This window comes from Chiloscyllium plagiosum, chromosome 1 (assembly GCF_004010195.1).
Source record: "Chiloscyllium plagiosum isolate BGI_BamShark_2017 chromosome 1, ASM401019v2, whole genome shotgun sequence".
Taxonomy (NCBI): Eukaryota; Metazoa; Chordata; class Chondrichthyes; order Orectolobiformes; family Hemiscylliidae; genus Chiloscyllium; species Chiloscyllium plagiosum.
Genome location: NC_057710.1, coordinates 79890903 through 79909474, shown reverse-complemented (window position 1 = coordinate 79909474; position 18572 = coordinate 79890903). Strand labels below are relative to the sequence as shown.

At 43.3% G+C, this 18572-nt stretch overlaps 1 protein-coding gene across 1 annotated transcript in view; it reads right to left on the bottom strand.

Annotated features, from left to right (window-relative positions):
• Positions 1–7608: 7608 nt before the first annotated feature.
• Positions 7609–18572, bottom strand: part of fgl1 (fibrinogen-like 1) — a 34325-nt gene continuing 23361 nt past the window's right edge. Inside the window, exons 6-8 of the mRNA XM_043690033.1 lie at positions 15645–15733; positions 14552–14739; positions 7609–9250 (exon numbers count right to left, since the gene is read on the bottom strand). Coding sequence (XP_043545968.1) covers positions 9088–9250; positions 14552–14739; positions 15645–15733 — 440 coding nt within the window. The 3' untranslated portion in view covers positions 7609–9087. The remainder of the gene's footprint in view (positions 9251–14551; positions 14740–15644; positions 15734–18572) is intronic.

Genomic DNA, 18572 nt, shown 5'->3' with positions numbered 1-18572 from the left:
TTTTTTCTTATTTCATTGTTTGCCCCCATCCTCCGCTTACGTCATTCATTTCCTTAAGACTGATCCCACAACTTCTGTTTATCCGGCCTTGTCCGTGACAAATGCCGTTCTCTGCCCCCCCCCCCCCCCCCCCCATAAGGTTGTTTGACGTCATTCCATCCTTTGCTTACCATTATCTGCACCCTCCATCTGCACTGCCCCTCACAGCATCTTATCACTAAGCCCTTTTAATTGGGGTTCGTTCCTGTGTCTCTGTACAAGTGGGAAACATGTTTTTCCTGTTTGCCCATACATCTACCCTTGTTCTATAATCATGTCTCATGCTAACATATCATTTTTTTAGCTGAATATGTATATTTCCTCATTCTTGTTCTGTATCAGAATTTATAGTTGCAGAAATAACATTAATTCATCTATATCCCACAGTGTCAAATCCGAAGCAACATTAACTCTAGAACGTATTTGCATTAACCATTTCAACCCTATCCGAATGCAAATACCTCCTCTTTACAAACAGTTGATGGCGCTGCTGTCTTGGAATGATCAGGGAAAGAATCGATAACTCCTGGAAATGGGACTAAGGAATCATATTGTCCTGCCAATGCAGACATGCCAACTACAGACCCCGGGTCAGCCTACCTTTGCCCGAAAACCTCAGCACCAACCATTCTTCGGAAGGCGAGTATTTTCAGTTTTTGGATATAAGGAAGTAAATAGATTTGCATTGAAGTAATTAGGACATATATTCCCTGTGTTATCTACACGTAACTATTATCGATCAGGTTTGTGTGCGTCGGTATGGATAACTATTTGCAGAAGAGAATCAGGCACAACAGTTCGGGTACTTCGGGGAAAAAAAAATTCGTGTTTAGTTCCGTACGCGTCTGTTTGGGTTAAGCGAAGTTTTTTTTTGCCCCCACCCAACCAGTGCTCGAACTCAGTCACGGGTCTGTTCGGGTCCGCTTTCAAAAAGACCACCAGTTTTTCGGTTTTTTAAATATTCAGGCATGTAGATCGAGGTTAACTCATCTTTATTTATTCACTCCTGGCACATGGGCATCGCTGACTGGGCCAGCATTTATTCTGGATTAGTGGTGCTGGAAGAGCACAGCAGTTCAGGCAGCATCCAAGGAGCTTCGAAATCGACGTTTCGGGCAAAAGCCCTTCATCAGGAATAAAAGGGCTTTTGCCCGAAACGTCGATTTCGAAGCTCCTCGGATGCTGCCTGAACTGCTATGCTCTTCCAGCACCACTAATCCAGAATCTGGTTTCCAGCATCTGCATCATTGTTTTTACTAGCATTTATTGCCCGTCTCTAGTTGCCCTTGTGAAGGCATTGGTGAGCTGCGCCGTTGAACCTCTGCAGTCCCACAATGCGCTCAGACAGCGAGAAATTTCCAAGTTAGGATGGTGAGTGTCATAGAGATGTACAGCATGGAAACAGACCCTTCGGTCCAACCTGTCCATGCCGACCCTAAACCTATGCCCTCTAGTTCTGGACTCCCTGACCCCAGGGAAAAGACTTTGTCTATTTATCCTATCCACACCTCTCATAATTTTGTAAACCTCTATAAGATCACTACTCAGCCTCCGACGCTCCAGGGAAAACAGCCCCAGCCTGTTCAGCCTCTCCCTATAGCTCAAATCCTCAAACCCTGGCAACATCCTTTTGTCTTGGAGGGGAACTTGTTGATGATTGTAATCCCGTGTATTTGCTGCCCTTGTCCTTCTAGATGGAAGTGGTGGTGGGTTTTGAAAGGGCTATGTGATGACCTTTGGTGAACCTGTACTTACTAATATGATTGCTGCATGTAGCCAGTCCTAAATGTGTTGTCGAATAACTCCATACCTCGTTCGAGAATCCAAGTTCATGCAACACTCTTAACACCTAAAGCCAGTCTGGGGTATTTAGAGGAGAAAGTGAGGTCTGCAGATGCTGGAGATCAGAGCAGAAAATGTGTTGCTGGAAAAGCGCAGCAGGTCAGGCAGCATCCAGGGAACAGGAGAATCGACGTTTCGGGCATAAGCCCTTCTTCAGGAGGGCTGAGTTTCCTGAAGAAGGGCTTATGCCCGAAACATCGATTCTCCTGTTCCCTGGATGCTGCCTGACCTGCTGCGCTTTTCCGGCAACACATTTTCAGCTCTGGGGTATTTAGAGACAGCCTGTAACCCTTAAACACTTTCATTATGATCCCAGGTTCTCACTGCATTTGTGTGAAGTGGAACACATTGTGGAGAGTGAGATTCAGTGTGCTCCTGGCCTTGTATGTGCTGTTGTTCTCCATCTGCTGCAACAGCAATGACTTTATCACTATCATGATTTGGAGATGCCGGTGCTGGACTGGGGTGTACAAAGTTAAAAATCACACAACACTAGGTTATTGTCCAATTAAACTTGTTGGACTATAACCTGGTGTTGTGATTTTTAATTTTATCATTATCTTTTTTTTAATATTGACTCCTGGGAAATGGGCATTGCTGGCAGTGTGAACATTTATTGCCCATCCCTAGTTGCTTTTGAGAAGGCGGTGGTGACCTGTCTTAAACTGCTGCTGTCCAAATGCTGTACATTGATCCACAATGACATTCAGGAGCGAATTTCAGGATTTTGACCCAGTGACAATGAAGTAAAAGTGATAGATTTCCAAGATGGTGGGTGGCTTGGAGGGGAGCTTACAGATGGTGGTGTTCCCATGTCTCTTCTTGATGGAAATAATCATGAGTTTGGAAGGTGCTGTCTGAAGACTTTTGGTGAATTTCTGCAGTGCATCTTGTAGATAGTACACACTATTGCTATTGAGTGTCAGTGTTAGAGACAGTAGATTCTTTTGGATGTAGTGCCAATCAAGCAGGCTACTTTGTCATGTATGGTGTCCAGCTTTTTGAGTGTTGTTGAAGCTGCACCCATCTAGGCAAGTGGGGAGTATTCCACATATTCCTGACTTGTGCCTTGTAGCTGGTGGACAGGCTTTGAGGAGTCAGAAGGTGAGTTTTTTTGCTCCAGTATTCCTAGCAGACAAGCAGGAGGCTGAAAGAATGCAGCAAGCCAGGCAGCATCAGAAGGTGGAGAAGTTGATGTTTCAGGTGTAACCCTTCTTCAGGACTCAGTATTCCGAGCCTCTGACCTGTTCTTGGAGCCACCATGTTTATTGACAGTCAAACTGTGTTTCTTGTCAACAGTAACCCCAAGGATATTGATAGTGGGGGATTCAGTGATGGTAACATTATTGATGTTGAAGAGTGGTGATTAGATTGCCTCGTATTGGGAGATGGTCATAACCTGGTTTTTGTGGAGCATGAATGTTACTTGCCACTTGTCAGCCCAAGCCTGGATATTTTCCTGACCTTGTTGCATTTGAACATGGACTGCTTAAGTATCTGAGGAGTCATGAATGGTGCTAAACTTGGTGCAATGATCAATGAACATCTCCACTTCTGACCTTATGATGGTGGAGAGGACATTGATGAAGCAGCTGAAGGTGGATGGCCTGCAGACACAACTCTGAGGAATTCCTGCAGAGATGCTCTGGAACTGAGATAATTGTCCTTGCACAGCCATGACCATCTTCCTATGTGTAAGCTATGATTCCAACTAGCGGAGAGTTTGCACCCAATACCCATTGTTTCCAGTTTTCCTCGGGGTCCTTGATGCCACACTGAATCAGTGCAGCCTTGATGTCAAGGGTTGTCACTCTCACCTCCTTTCTGGAAATCAGCTCTTTTGTCCATGTTTGAACCAGGCTGTAATGAGGTCAGGGGCTGAGTGGCCCTGGTAGAACTCAAACTGTGTGTCACTGATCAGGTTATTGTGAGCAGGTGCTGCTTGATAACACTGTTGATGACACCTTCCATCACTTTACTGATGATCGAGAGGAGACTGATTGGGGCTATATTTGGCCGGGTTGGATTTGTCTTGCTTTTTATGTACAGGACATACCTGGGCAATTTTTCACATAGACACCAGTGTTATAGCTGTACTGGAACAGATTAGCTAGGGTAGTGGCAAGTTCTGGAGCATGAGTCATCAGTATTATTGAGAGAATGTTGTCAGGACCTATTGTGTATGCAGTATCTAGTGCCTCCAATCATTTCTTGAAGTCATGTGGAGTGAATCAAGTTGGCTGAAGACTGGTATCTGTAATGCCGGAACCATTGGAGAAGGTGAAGATGGATCTTCGACTTGGCACCTCTGGCTGAGGGTTGCTGGGAATGCTTCAGCCTTACCTTTTGCACCGATATGCTGGGTTCTTCCATCATTGAGGATGCTGATATTTGTGGTGCTTCCTCCTCCAGTGAGTTGTTTAATTGACCCCCACCATTTATGACTGGATTTGGCAGGACTGCAGAGCTTAGATCTGATCTATAGGTTGTGGTATTACTTTAATCTATCTATCATTTTTTGTTGATACTGTTTGTCATGCAAGTAATTCTGTTTCGTTGCTTCATCAGGTTGACCCCTCATTTTCAGGTATGTCTGCTGCTCCTGGCATGCCCTCCTGCACTCTCTATTGAACCAGCGTTGATCCCCTGGCTTGATAGTAATAGTCTAGTGTGGGGTATGCCGAGCCATGAGGTTGCAGATTGTGCTAGAGTACAGTTCTGCTGCTTTTGATGGCTCACAGCACCTCATGGATGCCCAGTCTTGAGTTGCCAGATCTGTTCGAAGTCTGTTCCATTTAGCACGGTGATAGTGCCACACAACACGGTGGAGGTTATTCTCAATGTAAAGGCGGGACTTTGTCTCCACAAGGACAATGCAATGGTCACTCTTACCTATACTGTCATAGATACATTTGCAGCTGACAGATTGGTAAGGGTGAGGTCAAGTGTATTTTTCCCTCTTGGTTCCCTCATCGTCTGCCACAGACTCAGTCAAGCAGCTATGTCCTTTAGGACCCAGCCAGTTTGATCAGCTGTCCTGCTGCCGAGCCACTCTTGGTAGTGGACATTGAAATCCCCCACTCAGAGTACATTTTGTATGACCCTTGCCATCCTCAATGCTTCCTCCAAGTGTTGTTCAATATGGAGAAGTACCAATTCGTCAGTCAAGGGAGGGCGATAAGTGGTAATCAGCATGAGTTTCTTTGTCCATGTTTAATCTAAAGCCACGAAGCTTCATGGGATCCAGAGTGAATGTTAAGAACTCCCAGAGCAACTCCCTCCCGACTGTATACCATTATGCTACCACGTCTGTTGGATGTGTCCTGCCACTGTGACAGGACATATCCAGGGATGGTCATAGTGGTGTCTAGGACAATGTCTGTCAGGTATGATTCTGTGAGTTTGACTGTGTGAGGCTGTTGGGAGACAGCTCTCTCAATGTTGGCATTCGCCCCCAGATTTTACTAAATAGTCTTTACAGAGTCAACTGGGCTGTTCCTGCCATTGTCTTTTCTGGTAGTCAAGCAGGGGGCTGGAAGAACACAGCAAATCAGGCTGTAACCCTTTTTCAGTCCTGAAGAAGGGATATACTCGAAACATTGACTTCTCCACCTCCTGATGCTGCCTGGCTTGCTGTGTTCTTCCAGTCTCCTGCTTGTCTACCTTGGATTCCAGCAACTGCACTTTTATTGTCTTTTCCAGGTCTAAATCGATGCTGGATGGACCAACCAGTTTAATTTCTTTCTTAAGTCTTTGTAGTGATTAATACAACTGAGTGGCTTGCTAGGCCATTTCAGAGGGCAGTTAAGAGTCAACCACATTGCTGTGGGTCTCTAACATTATCATGTCAGACAGTGGGAAGGGGTAGACAGATTGGGAAAAGTCTTGTCAGGAGCTGATCTCTCCACTGCCCAGTTTGGCTGACTGGTTGGCTCTGTGCTGTAGATTTGATTTAATTCTGAACACAGCAGCAAGAGAGGAGGCAGCAAGTTTACAAAGAGGGTAAGGAGCAACTTCATTCTGAGCACGATACTGAAAGAAGTGGCAGTGAATTTAAAAAGAGCGTGTAGAGCAGGGAGTGACGTTGTTCTGAACACAGTACCAAGAGAGACTAAGTGTGGAAAACAAAATTCAAGAGTGCTGTCACAGGAAATCTGAGTTTATTGGATGTTGAGAAGCTGCTCTTAAGGAGTAGTCTAAATAGCTAAAATCTTAGAACAAAGTATAATTTGTAAAGAATAGGATTTCAGGAAGGAACATGAGCAAAAGGAAGGTCAAATTAAATCAAGTCAAAAGAAAATAACTTTATTTCCTTCAGTTTTACTTTATTAATTTTTTTGTATTTAGTTTATACTTATCCTAAGGATAACAAATAGTTTTTTAAGAGTTACGAGATGCTAAATCAATGGGGAAAGTGGAATGTCTCTCCCATGGTATGTGTAAAGTCATGGACATTATTATGTCCCAAACAAACACATCTAAAGGAAATGTCACTGCTTGCACAACCTTGAGCACTTGGTTTCTGAACTTGACCAGCAGCAGGAGACACTGTTGTGTTTCCGTGAGGCAGAGAATTACATAGATAACACATATAGAGGGAGGTTGTCACACCACAGATTAGATTCATCCAGGTGGAGAGGGAATGCCTATTACCAGACAAACTAAGGAAACAAGTGAGGTAATACAGGAGTCCCCTGTGTCTCTTGTGCTTGCTAGGAGGAAGTGAGGACTGCAGATGCTGGAGATCAGCGTCGAGAGTGTGGTGCTGGAAAAGCACAGCAGGTCAGGCAGCATCCAAGGAGCAGGAGAATCGATGTTTTGGGCATAAGCCTTTCATCAAGAATGAGGCTTGTGGATTGGGGGGAGGTAGCTGGGAAAGCGATTGGTGGATGAAGATGAGGGAGAAGGTGATATTTCAGAGGGGGGGGCAGTGATGGACAGACCAGAGGGCGGTGCCAAGTTGGAGGCTTGGGATCGGGATAATGTGGGGGGAGGGGAAATGAGGAAGCTGTTGAAATCCACATTTATCCCATATGGCTGCAGGTTCCCAAGACGAAATATGAGGTGTTCTTCCTCCAGGCATTGGTTGGTAACGGTTTGGTGGTAGAGGAGGCCAAGGACCTGCATGTCCTTGATGGAGTGGGTGGTGGGGTTGGTGGGTGTGGGTGTCCCAGAGATGTTCTCTGAAACAATCTGGAAGAAGGTGTTCTGTCTCCCTGATGTAGAGGAGATCACAGCGGGTGCAATGGATGCAGTAGATGACATTGGTAGAGGTACAGGTGAATTTCTGACTGAAGTGGAAGGATCCCTTGGGGCCTTGGATGGGGAGTGGTATGGACGCAGGTTTTGCACTCCCTGCAGTGGCAGGGAAAGATGCCAGGTGTGGGCTGGTGGGGGGTGTGGACTGACAAGGGAATCGCAGAAGGAATGGTGTTTTCGGCACACTGATAGGGATGGGGAGGGAAATATATGTCTGGTGTTGGGGTCTGTTTAGAGGTATGCGGAAGTGGCAGAGGATGATGCATTGTATGCGGAGGTTGGTGGAGTGGAAGGTGAGGACCGGGGGGTTCTGTCCTTGTTGCGTTGGGAGGGGTGGGGTTCAAGGGTGGTGGTGTGTGAAGAGGAGGAGATACGCTGGAGGTTATCATCAACCACGTGGGAAGGGAAATTGTGATTGTGGAAGAAGGAGGCCATCTGGGATTTTCTGAGGTGGAATTGGTCATCCTGGGAACAGATGCAGCAGAGGTGGAGGAATTGGGAATAAGGGATGGCGTTTTTACAGGGAGTAGGGTGGGAGGTGGTGAGTCTAGGTAGCTTTGGGAGTCGGTGGCTTGTAGTATATGTTTGTGGTTAGTCACTCCACATTTTATCGACTCTGACTGTCCAGCACACGCAGTCCTCACTATCTGTCAATTGAATCTCTTTCCATGGAGGAGAGGAAACCATCTCATAAAATGAACTGTAGGGGCAGAATTGTTCAGGTAGTGGGGCAAAGAAAATGTAACTCCGCATCTCTTTGACACTTCATGGACTGGAGGTGAGATTTCAGCCTGGACAGGTGGCCTCTACTGAAACTCCAGAGTGTGACAGAACTGCCAGCTGCCCAAATTCAATATACTGTTTGCAATGGTAACTAGAGAGATGCTGTGAGGAACAAGTGCAATGAATAGAGTTGTTTTGAGGGGGGGAGGGGGGGGGGGTGGATGCTGGTGTATAGGTGGTGATTTGGTGACTGGGTTCGAAAGGCCAGGGCTGTCCCATCTGCTGAGCCTTCCACCCTACCGCTGTTTGACTTCCTCCCACCGGTTTTCTCATCGTGGCTAGGCTAGAAGTTGGATTTAAGTTGCTAGTAATTGGGGTGAAGGTGGATGGGACACTATAACTCTTCCCCACCATCCCATTAAATCTGTGGAGAGGTTTGGGGGATAGGGTGGATGGATGGTGGGAAGGGCACTCTGGGAAATCTCCCAGCTCCTCCTGCTGCAAACTCATCAGTGGGATCCCTTAACTTTTCTGTCCCAGTGTCACTGATTAATGAAGGGGTTAGGAGTAAGTTACTTGAAAGCCGATCATCAGTAATTGAAGTTGGTGGCTTTCTTCAGCCCCCCATCACTCATGTAAGGTGTAGTCAGAGGCAAAGAATTTCCATGTGTTGGAACAGAGCAGCTATGCGAATGAGCGTTTAGTAGCTTTGTTAAGTACAAGATGTGCAATCTTCAAAAGTTTGAGGATTTGAATTTAACACAAATGCATGGGAGCAGAATGTAAGAAAGTTTCCATGATCTTTAAGGCATAATAGCATAATTGATGAACCTGAATGCTGAGAACAAAATTCATGCCCAGATTAAATAACTAAATGGCACTGATTGTTTTGACTTCAAATATACTTGAAAGCTATTTCAGTTAAATTGTAACAATATACTGTTTGCATCCTGCTAAGATAATGTAAAATGCATTGAAGCCCCACAATCAATTATCTTATGAGTAGTGAGCCACTTTCACTCCTTGTTACAATCCAAACATGATATAAGAGTTGCCAAAGGAAAAACACAAATGGACCACATTATCTGTTCCCAAATAATGTTCATCCTGAACCTGGCAGAGGAATAAGTGTGCAATACAAAGTCCTACTGAAGAAGGTATTGTTATAGAAAACATTGCGATACAATAATACACTTACACTAATTTCAAGAAAGATAGGAACACTCATTCTCTGCTTGGTACAAATTCAGAAGGTCGTATCTTCATAACTGTAGACTTTAATGAATACCACCATCCATGCCAAGTATACCAAACAATTCCATCATCTGTTTTTGAAGAGAAAGGTCCTCTCTTGTAATAATATCCATTCAGGTTAGCAGAGTGACATCTGCAAAATTCAAAATGAAAAATCATTTAACAAATGGAAATATTAAAGAAATTGGCATTTCATGACAGTAACTTCTATTAATATATTTCCCTGATTAATGCTAGTGCAGACAGTCTGTATTTCAAAGTAACACAGACTACCCTATCTAAGTTGCAGCCTTAAAACTTAATGGTGAATAAATTACTGCTTATAATAATTTAATTTATACTAATAGTAGAATGTAACATAATTTCCATTATATCTTTCTTTATTTCCTAAATCTATCTGTGATTATAATAGGTTGCTCTGTTTGTTACTATTCTTTCTCCCATTTTTTTCTCTATAAATCTTTTGTTATTGTGACAATTGGACTTATGAATACTGGTTGGTTGGAGATGGTGTCGATTTTTCTGTTCCTTGGGTGCTGCCTGACCTGCTGTGCTTTTCCAGCACCACTCTTATTCAGTGATATTTTAGCAGGTGGAGGGAAGCCTGTGACTTGGATGCACACGATCATTTTTGATTATGAGCATTTTATATGGCCTAGAGGTTGTCAAGTTTTTGGAACTGAGTTCCACTGTCACTGTTTGAGAACATCTGTAAACAGATTAATTCCAGTCTACGGAGCACTTTGTGATATGGACTGCAGGTCTTAGCAAGTTCCCTATGTATTGGCTTCTCTAGTGTTAGAAGTCCATGTATGAAAGTCCAAGTATCATATCCCATTGTTAGCGAGTATTTCTTAACATTTGTTCTTCAGATGCAGACCAGACTGGTGAGGCAGAAGGAACAACTCCTGAATCCATGAGCAGATCTCCTCCAGTCTTTGTTTCTACTCCTCTGCTACTGCACACCTTTATTGGAGCCGACACAAATATGGAGTAATCTGATTTGCCTCACCAACCTATTCCTAATCCTCCAGATTTCCCTGTCTATATGTTCATGGTTCTGGCAATTAGCTGAGAGTTGTTGACAGCAAAGCAAATAGTTTTTTCTTTTTCCAAAAACATATGTGTGGAGGTGCAGCATCCTAGGAGGTGGAGACAAAGACTGGAGGAGGTCTGCTTATGATTGATAACAGCTACCAGAAGTGCTTTGGAGCCAAGAGCTGTTCCTCTTGTCTTACCTGTCCGAAGAGCTCTTGCATCCGAAGAGCAAATGTTTAGAAATTTTCACTGTCAATCGGATATGACATTGAATTTTCTCAATGACCATAAGCATTTTCCTGGAGTAGGTTAGTCATGAGTGCAAGCGAAAAGCAAGGAATTAACATTGAGCTGATGCTATAGATTTCTTTTGTCAGCTTTATACATGGCCTTTTGACACCAGAGAAACCAATATACAGGGAACTTCCTAAATCCTGCAGTCCATATCACAAAGTGCTCTATAGAGTGGAATTAGTCTGATTACAGATGTTCTGAAATGATTTAAGTGGAGCCTAGTTCCAAAGACTTGATAATCCTGTGGCCGTATAAAATGTTCGTATTCAAAAATGGTCTTGTGCCTCCAAGTCACAGGCCACTAAACCATCACACCATTAACTCACTCAAGTTATTGAAATAATGTCCAAGACCCATTCTGGGATTGGTTTCAAGCTTCCTGTTTGAGCAGCTCACTGTCTCTAATCTGGACTCAAAATCGATCCCAGATTTATCTTTGTTTCTTAGTGTCTACCTGCCCTGTCCCACAACCACTAGATTACCTCATTTGCTGAAAGCACACTGAATATCATTTTTTCACAATGGTAATATTTTTTCATATATTGCAACTGACATGAACATTAGAAAACAGAATTTTTGCGAATGAATGTTGGGACTTCTAAAGTTTACTTTAATATTTTTAAAGACAGGTACAGTGCCCAGCTGCGTCCATTGAGAAGTAAAATTCATCCATCATGAAGGAGAAGGTACTGGGAAAGCTGAAAGGTCTGAAGGTGGATAAATCACCCAGACCCAATGAACTACACAGAGGAAGTGAGGACTGCAGATGTGGGAGATCAGCATTGAGAGTGTGGTGCTGGAAAAGCACAGCAGGCCAGGCAGCATCCGAGGAGCAGGAGAATTGACGTTTCGGGCAAAAACCCTTCATCAGAAATGAGGCTTGTGGGCGGGGGACTGAGGGATAAATGGGAGCGGGAGGTGGGATTGGTTGGGAAGGTAGCTGAGAATGTGATAGGTAGGTGAAGATGAGGAAGAAGGTGATGGTCAGAGAGGAGGGTGGAGCAGATAGATGGGAAAGTTGATGGATAGGTCAGGAGGGTGGTGTCAAGTTGGAGGCTTGGGACTGGGATAATGTGGGGAAAGGGGAAATTAGGAAACTGGTGAAATCCACATTTATCCCGTGTGGTTGCAGGGTCCCAAGGCTGGATATGAGGCTTGTGGGCCGGGGAGGGGTTGAAAGATCAATGGGATGGGGTGGGGTTGTCTCAGCTACGTTTGCACCCCCAACCCCACCCCCATCCCATTTATCTCTCAGCCCTCCAGCCGACAAGCCTCATTCCTGATGAAGGGCTTATGTCCTTCAGGCGTCAGGTCCTAAAGGTTCGGCGATGGAGGAGGCCCAGGACCTGCATGTCCTTGGCAGAGTGGGGGAGTTGAAGTGTGGGTGTCCCAGAGATATTTTCTGAAACATTCCACAAGTAGGTGTCCTGTCTCCCCTGATCTTCAGGACATGGCTGAAAAACCTCAGGGCAGAGTAGATGACCTGTGGAGCAGTGAGAGAGCGGCGCACTGAGATCCTTGTAGAGCGAGGAGGATAACTTCTTCAAGGTAGGCATCCTTGGAAGAGCCTTCACAATAGGGTTGAAATCAATTAGGAGAAAGTGAGGACTGCAGATGCTGGAGACCAGAGTCGAGAGTGTGGTGCTGGAAAAGCACAGCAGGTCAGGCAGCATCCGAGGAGCAAGAGAATTGACGTTTTGGGCATAAGCCCTTCATCAGGAATAAGGCTTGTCGGCTGGAGGACTGAGAAATAAATGGAATGGGGATGGGGATGGTGGTGGGGTTGGGGGGTGCAAAGGTAGCTGAGACAACCCCACCCCCATCCCATTGATCTTTCAGCCCCCCCACCGGCCCACAAGCCTCATTCCTGATGAAGGGGTTATGCCCAAAATGTCAATTCTCCTGCCTCTTGGATGCTGCCTGACCCAATGGACTACACCCTAGAGTTCTAAAAAAGATAGTTGACAAGATTCTTGAAGTATTGCTGGTTATCTTTCAGGATTCAGGGAGGGTTCCAGATGACTAGACAATGGCTAAAGTAAAGTTTAAGAAGGGAGAGAGGCAGAAATCAGAAAATTATAGACCAGTTAGCCTGACTTCAGTTGTTGAGAAAATTTTAAGATCCAGTATTAAGGAGAATATCTCAGAGTAATTGGAAGTGCCTGGTAAAATAGGCTGAATCAGAACAGCTTCATGAAGGGAACATCATGCTTGACAAATCTGTGAGAATTCTTTGAGGAAATAACATGCAAGTTAGACAGAGCCAATGGACATCATCTATTTGGATTTCAAGAAGGCCTTTGACAAGGAACCATACAGGAGACTGCCAAATAAAATAAGAGCCCATGGTGTTAGGAGCAAGGTACTAGCATGGATAGAGGTATGGTTGACTGGCAGAAGGCAGAGAGTGGGGTAAAGGGATTTTTTTTCAGGTTGACAACTAGTGAATAGTGGGGTTCTGCAGGGATCAGTGTTCATGTTATGTATTAATGATCTGGATGAAGGAACTGAGGGTACTGTTGCTAAATTTGCAAATGACATCAAAAGTAGGTAGAGGGACAAATAATGTTGAGGAAGCAGGGAGGCTACAGCAGGACTTTGACTGGCTATAAGAGTGGGCAAAGAAGTGGCAGATGGAATAAAATGTGGGTAAGTGTGAGGTTATGCATTTTGGTAGAAAGATCATTTTCTAGATGGGTAAGGTTTCGAAAATCTGAAGTACAAAAAGTCTTAGTTCAGGATTCTCTTAAGGTTGACATGTAGGTTCAGTTGGCAGTTAGGAAGACAAATACAATGCTCGCATTCATTTTAATGGGGTTAGAATACAAGAACAGAGATACTACTGAGGCTGTACAAGACTTTCGTCAGACTGCATTTGGAATATTGTGAGCAGTTCTGGGCACCATATCCAAGGAAGGGTGTGCTGTCATTGGACGGGTCAAGAGGAGGTTGACAAGAATGATTCTGGGGATGTCATATGAGGAGCAGTTGAGGACTCTGGGTCTGTACTCAGTGAAGTTTAGAAGGATAAGGGTGGATCTCATTGGAACTTACAGAATACTGTGGGGCCTGGATAGATGAAGAAGATGTTTCCACTCGTAGGAGAGACTAGAACACATGGGCACAACCTCAGAGTGAAGGGATGACTCTTTTGAACTCAGCCAGCATGTGGTTAACCTGTGGAACTCATTGCTGCAGAAGTCTTTGGAAGCCACATCATTGAGTGTATTTAAGGCAGAGATAGATAAGTTCTTGATTAAGGGTTATGTGGGAAGAAGGCAGCAGAATGGCATTGAGAAAGATATCAGCCAATGGTGGAGTAGATTCGATGGGCCAAATGGCCTAATTCTACATAGGAGAATTCTGCTCCTATATATTATGCTGTTACGGTCTAAATTGTTGTGGTGCTTTAATCCTTGAAACATCATCGTTTCTGTTTGGCATTACAAATTCAATTGTACTTGGCCCTATTTCAAGCAGCAATAAATGTTCTGATCAATAATTCGCTCTCTGAGTGGTTTTCAGGAACTTTGTGTTTTTACCTTGCATGGATGATAATTCAGTGCTTGCTGAATTCAGAAACTAAACAGCAGTTAAAATCATGTCAGTGCCTCATATCCTGCAGACACCTTTATCTGATTGAATATCTCTGGTCTCATTTCCTGGAGAAAGTTACATTTAGTTTCATGCATTCTACTGTGAGAGTACAAAATGGAGGAAGGAACATTTAGCTTACATGTAGATGTTCAACTCCACAGTTTCAAATTTCACAGATTCCTGAAGAAGGGCTTATGCCCGAAACGTCGATTCTCCTGTTCCTTTGATGCTGCCTGACCTGCTGCGTTTTTCCAGCAACACATTTTTAAGCTCCACAGTTTCAAATAAAAGGCTCAGTTTGAGTGACTCCCCTATTTGTCAATTGCAAAATTACCTGCTAATGTAGTGTGGACAATTGTCATTGCTGGTTTAATGGATAGAAATTATCCTGTTTAAAAATGAGTGACAGTAAAGTCTTTCACATTCTGGTCTAGCACTAATACCAGTAATATATGAACTATTGGCAAATGCATTCAGCAAGAAAAATAACTAATCTTTCACAAACCTGTTATACCACCAACCAGCTTTGTCTTCCCTTGCACAGTTTCCCTCATAGCGGTCATTATCTCTGTCCTTTGTGCTGAACCTCATGCCATTGTGATTGGCCCACCATGCAACTTCTGGATGAAACGTACCACTCAGTGAGTCTCCTGCAGTTCCAGAATAGTCACCAAAGGTTAACTGGTATGAATTCTGTGAAGGAAAAATAAGCAATGTACATGTGGGTTTGTTTTAATTAGTGTTCCTACAAAGCAGCGTCCATCATTAAGGATGGTATCAAAGTTCTGCCTTTTACCATGTGAGACCACTGTGTTCTGGTGTGCCACTGTTGGCCCATGAGTTAGACTTCTTGGTTTAGTGAATGCTGTTTCTCAGGACAAGGATTAAAAAAAAGGAGACAATTCAACAAGAGTACATTTGGTACAATGTGTGTCTGCAGATCGCAAGGTTATATCAGGACAGACAAAACTAAGTTGTCAGGCTGATCACCTGACTGAAAAATAATTTTGTTCACAGGCCATCAAGAATTGGATGCAGAGAATGATCCTTGCCATTGAAAGAGGCTGAAAGTTCACCTGACATGGGCCTATTTTGATTGACATCCGAAAATTGCTGACACTTTGATGTCCCCAGGCAGCTCACTCATGGAGTGGACTGAAAGACGTGATCATTGCATCCCTCCAGTAAATGATGAAGAAGATTGAGCAGGGCTGTGATTTGGCTCTGAGGGAGCATAGTGCTGCTCTGGAGAAAGGGTAATTAGATTGGAAGAGAGTTTTTCAAATTTGACAGCATTTATGTATGTAAATTGTTGCCTTATTTGTTTAACCATTACATGAAATGGCGTATTAGTTGGACAATATCTGAGTTCCTTGAATCCACAAAAAGAGCTGCAACATTTTTGACAAGGTTTCTGTTTCAATTACTTAACATCACATTCCTTCTCGAAGTTTATTAAAAGATTTGGTTATTTTCCCTTGAATTTAAAAACATATTTCCATTGCACTCATGCAAACAGGTACAACAATATGAATTACAGCAAAGACCAAAAGATACAATTATAAATTTGATTAGCTCAGACACTTAATAGTCCTCACCTGCTCATTTTGCACTCTGAAACTTCTATATTGGGCATTACGTTTTTCGCCATCCCAGTCAGTAAGATCAATTTTCAAATTATAGTCTCCTGATAGAAAAATATGAAAAACTTAAGTTTTCATCTATTTGTCGGTTAGTTTGTCAAATGACAATCCTGAATGACCTTGGTTGTTTGTGATTAAACTCTGCCCCCACTTCTAGATTCCTCCATAAGAGGAAATATCCTTCAAGGATCTACCCTGCCAAGCCCCCTTGGAATCCTATAGGTTTCATAAGATCACCTCTCATTTTTAGAAACACCACTGAGCAGAAGTCGAACCCACTCAGCCCTTCTTCATGAGACAGCGCCTTCATCCCAAGAACCAGACTAATGAACCTTCTGTAAGTTGCTTTGGGTGCAAAGTTATTGTGTATCCTTCCTACAGTAAACACCAAGCTGCTGTACTCTAAGTGTAGCCTGACCTGTTCCCTGCACAGCTGTAGCCAAACTTCCCACTTTATACTCAATCCAACTTGCAATAAAGTCATAAATTCCATTTGCCTTTCTAATTATTTACTGTACCTCCAGGCAAACATTATGACTCATGGACAAAGATACTCAAATATTTGTATGGTAGCATTCTGCAGTCTTTCAACCTCAAATTTTCCCATATTATTTGATTTGATTTAATTTATTATTGTCACATGTAGCTAGGTACAGCATAAAATTGTGTGTGTGGTACAGGCAAATCATACCATACAAAATGCATTGGGATGACAGAACAGAGTAAAGAATACAATGTTATAGCTGCAGAGAAGATGTACAAAGAGTGAGATCAATGGTTAAGTTTAAAATTTGAGAGGTCCATTCAGATGACTGATAACAGCATCTGTTGGTATGTGTGTTTTTGTATCTTCTGCCTGATGGAAGAGGTTGGAAAAGGTAATAACCAAGGTGGGAGGGGAGTTTGATTATGTTGGCTGCCTTCCCAAAGCAGTGAGGATGTTTCGATGGAGTCAATGGATAGAAGGTTGGATTGCATGATGGGCTGTGTTCACAACTCTCTGTAGTTTCTTACGGCCCTAGGAAGAGCAGTTGCCATATCAAGCTGTGAATGCATCCAGATAGAATGCATTCTATGGTGCCTATGAAAATTCTTACGAATATTTATGTACATGCTGATTTTCTTTAGCCTCCGAAGGAAGTAAAGGCATTGTTGGGCTTTCTTGACTGTGGGTGGACCAGAACAGATTGTTGGTAATCATCACTCACAGGAACTTGACACTTTCAACAATTTCCACCTTACCACTGTTGATATAGGCTCTTTGAAACCCCATTCTTTCATACCTAACTTGATATGATTCAAAAAGCTTATCTACAATACTGTGTTTCCCTTCATCAAATTCATCACTGCATTTCATAAATTGTTGAGGTCCCAGCACTGATACCTTCAGCAGTCCATGAGTTATACTGGAGTAGTTATCCTTTATCCATGCTGGTATATCAGCCCAATATTATGAAGTCACATCTTGTGCAGTATTGTTTTATGTGGCATCTTAGCGAATCCAAAATTACTAGATGCACTAGTTACCCTCTATCCACCTATGCTGGTTAACATTCTCAAAGAACTTCAATAAATTTATCTGAACAAAATTCATTTAATGAAACTATGACTCTGCCTGATTATTATGATGTTCTAAGCGTGTTAACAACTATCTCGTTCATCATGGATTCCAGCATTTTGTAAATAACACCTCTTAGATAACTAGCATGAGGTTTCCTGACTCTTTCTTGAATTTGTGGTTTTCGAAGCTGCTGGAATCTTTCCAGAGTATCAGAGATTTTGCAAGATTCCAACCACTGCACCAAGTGGTTGCACGGCTATGTTGGTTCAGTTAGCTGGACAGCTAGTCTGCAATACAGAGTGGCGCTAAGAGTATGGGTTCAATTTCCACACTGGCTGAGGTTACAGTGAAGGGTTTTCCTTCTCAAATTGTTCCCTGACCTAAGGTGTGGTGACCCTCAGGTGAAATCACCTTCAGTCATCTCTCTCCAAAGAGACAGCAGCCTGAGTTGGTCTGGTACGAGTTTAGTGATTTTTCTCTCCATCTTACTGTTCTGAATTCATGTGTTCAAGCTGTATAACTGATTTTCAACATTATGAGTTCTGCCAACATTTGTGGTTCATAAAATTCTAGGGCACTACAATACATAAACTTAAGATAGCACCAATTTTTGTTCTAGTGAACTGGCACCTACACTGCTCTTGTACTATCTGCTGCAAACTACTTATGTCTTACCACATGCAGGGTCCATCTCAATCTTATTCTCTAAATCAGTACATAGACAGTTTCTGACCTTTTTACCAAGTGTAAAATCAAGTGATGATTTTTCTTCACCGTGAGTGTCTTGTTGGTCTTTTATCAGTTGCTATTCCTCCATTGCACTGCCAGGTATCAGTCCTTTGGTATCTGAGAGTTTGTGGTGAGGTAAGGTGGGTTGGGGGGTGGGACACATGGAGAGCAAGAAGTGCTCAAACCATTTGAAGTTTGCAAATTAGAAGTTACTGTGGGGTGAAGGTACCTGGAATGTGAAAATACAGTCAACTCAAGGGATTTAACTCTCATTGGCTGTGGCTTCAGCAGTGGATGGTCTGATGTGTTGAGCACCATCTCCTCCATGAAATGTACATGTTGCTGTACCTGTTTACATTCTGCTGCCTTTATTACATGCCTTCTAACTCTGAGAGAGAGGAAAGCACCATTGAATGTGATAAGTTTGGTCTTGTCAATGTTGAATAACTGTCAGTGTATGCAAGATGTGAGGTGGACGAGAGGCTTGCTGCGTATGTGAGCAAGAGGTAAAGCTTTGAAGATTACGTAGGTTATGATTGAAGAGATGAGTAGCTGAGAGATTGATCCAATGAGCAGTGGGAGAGGTAGGAGGT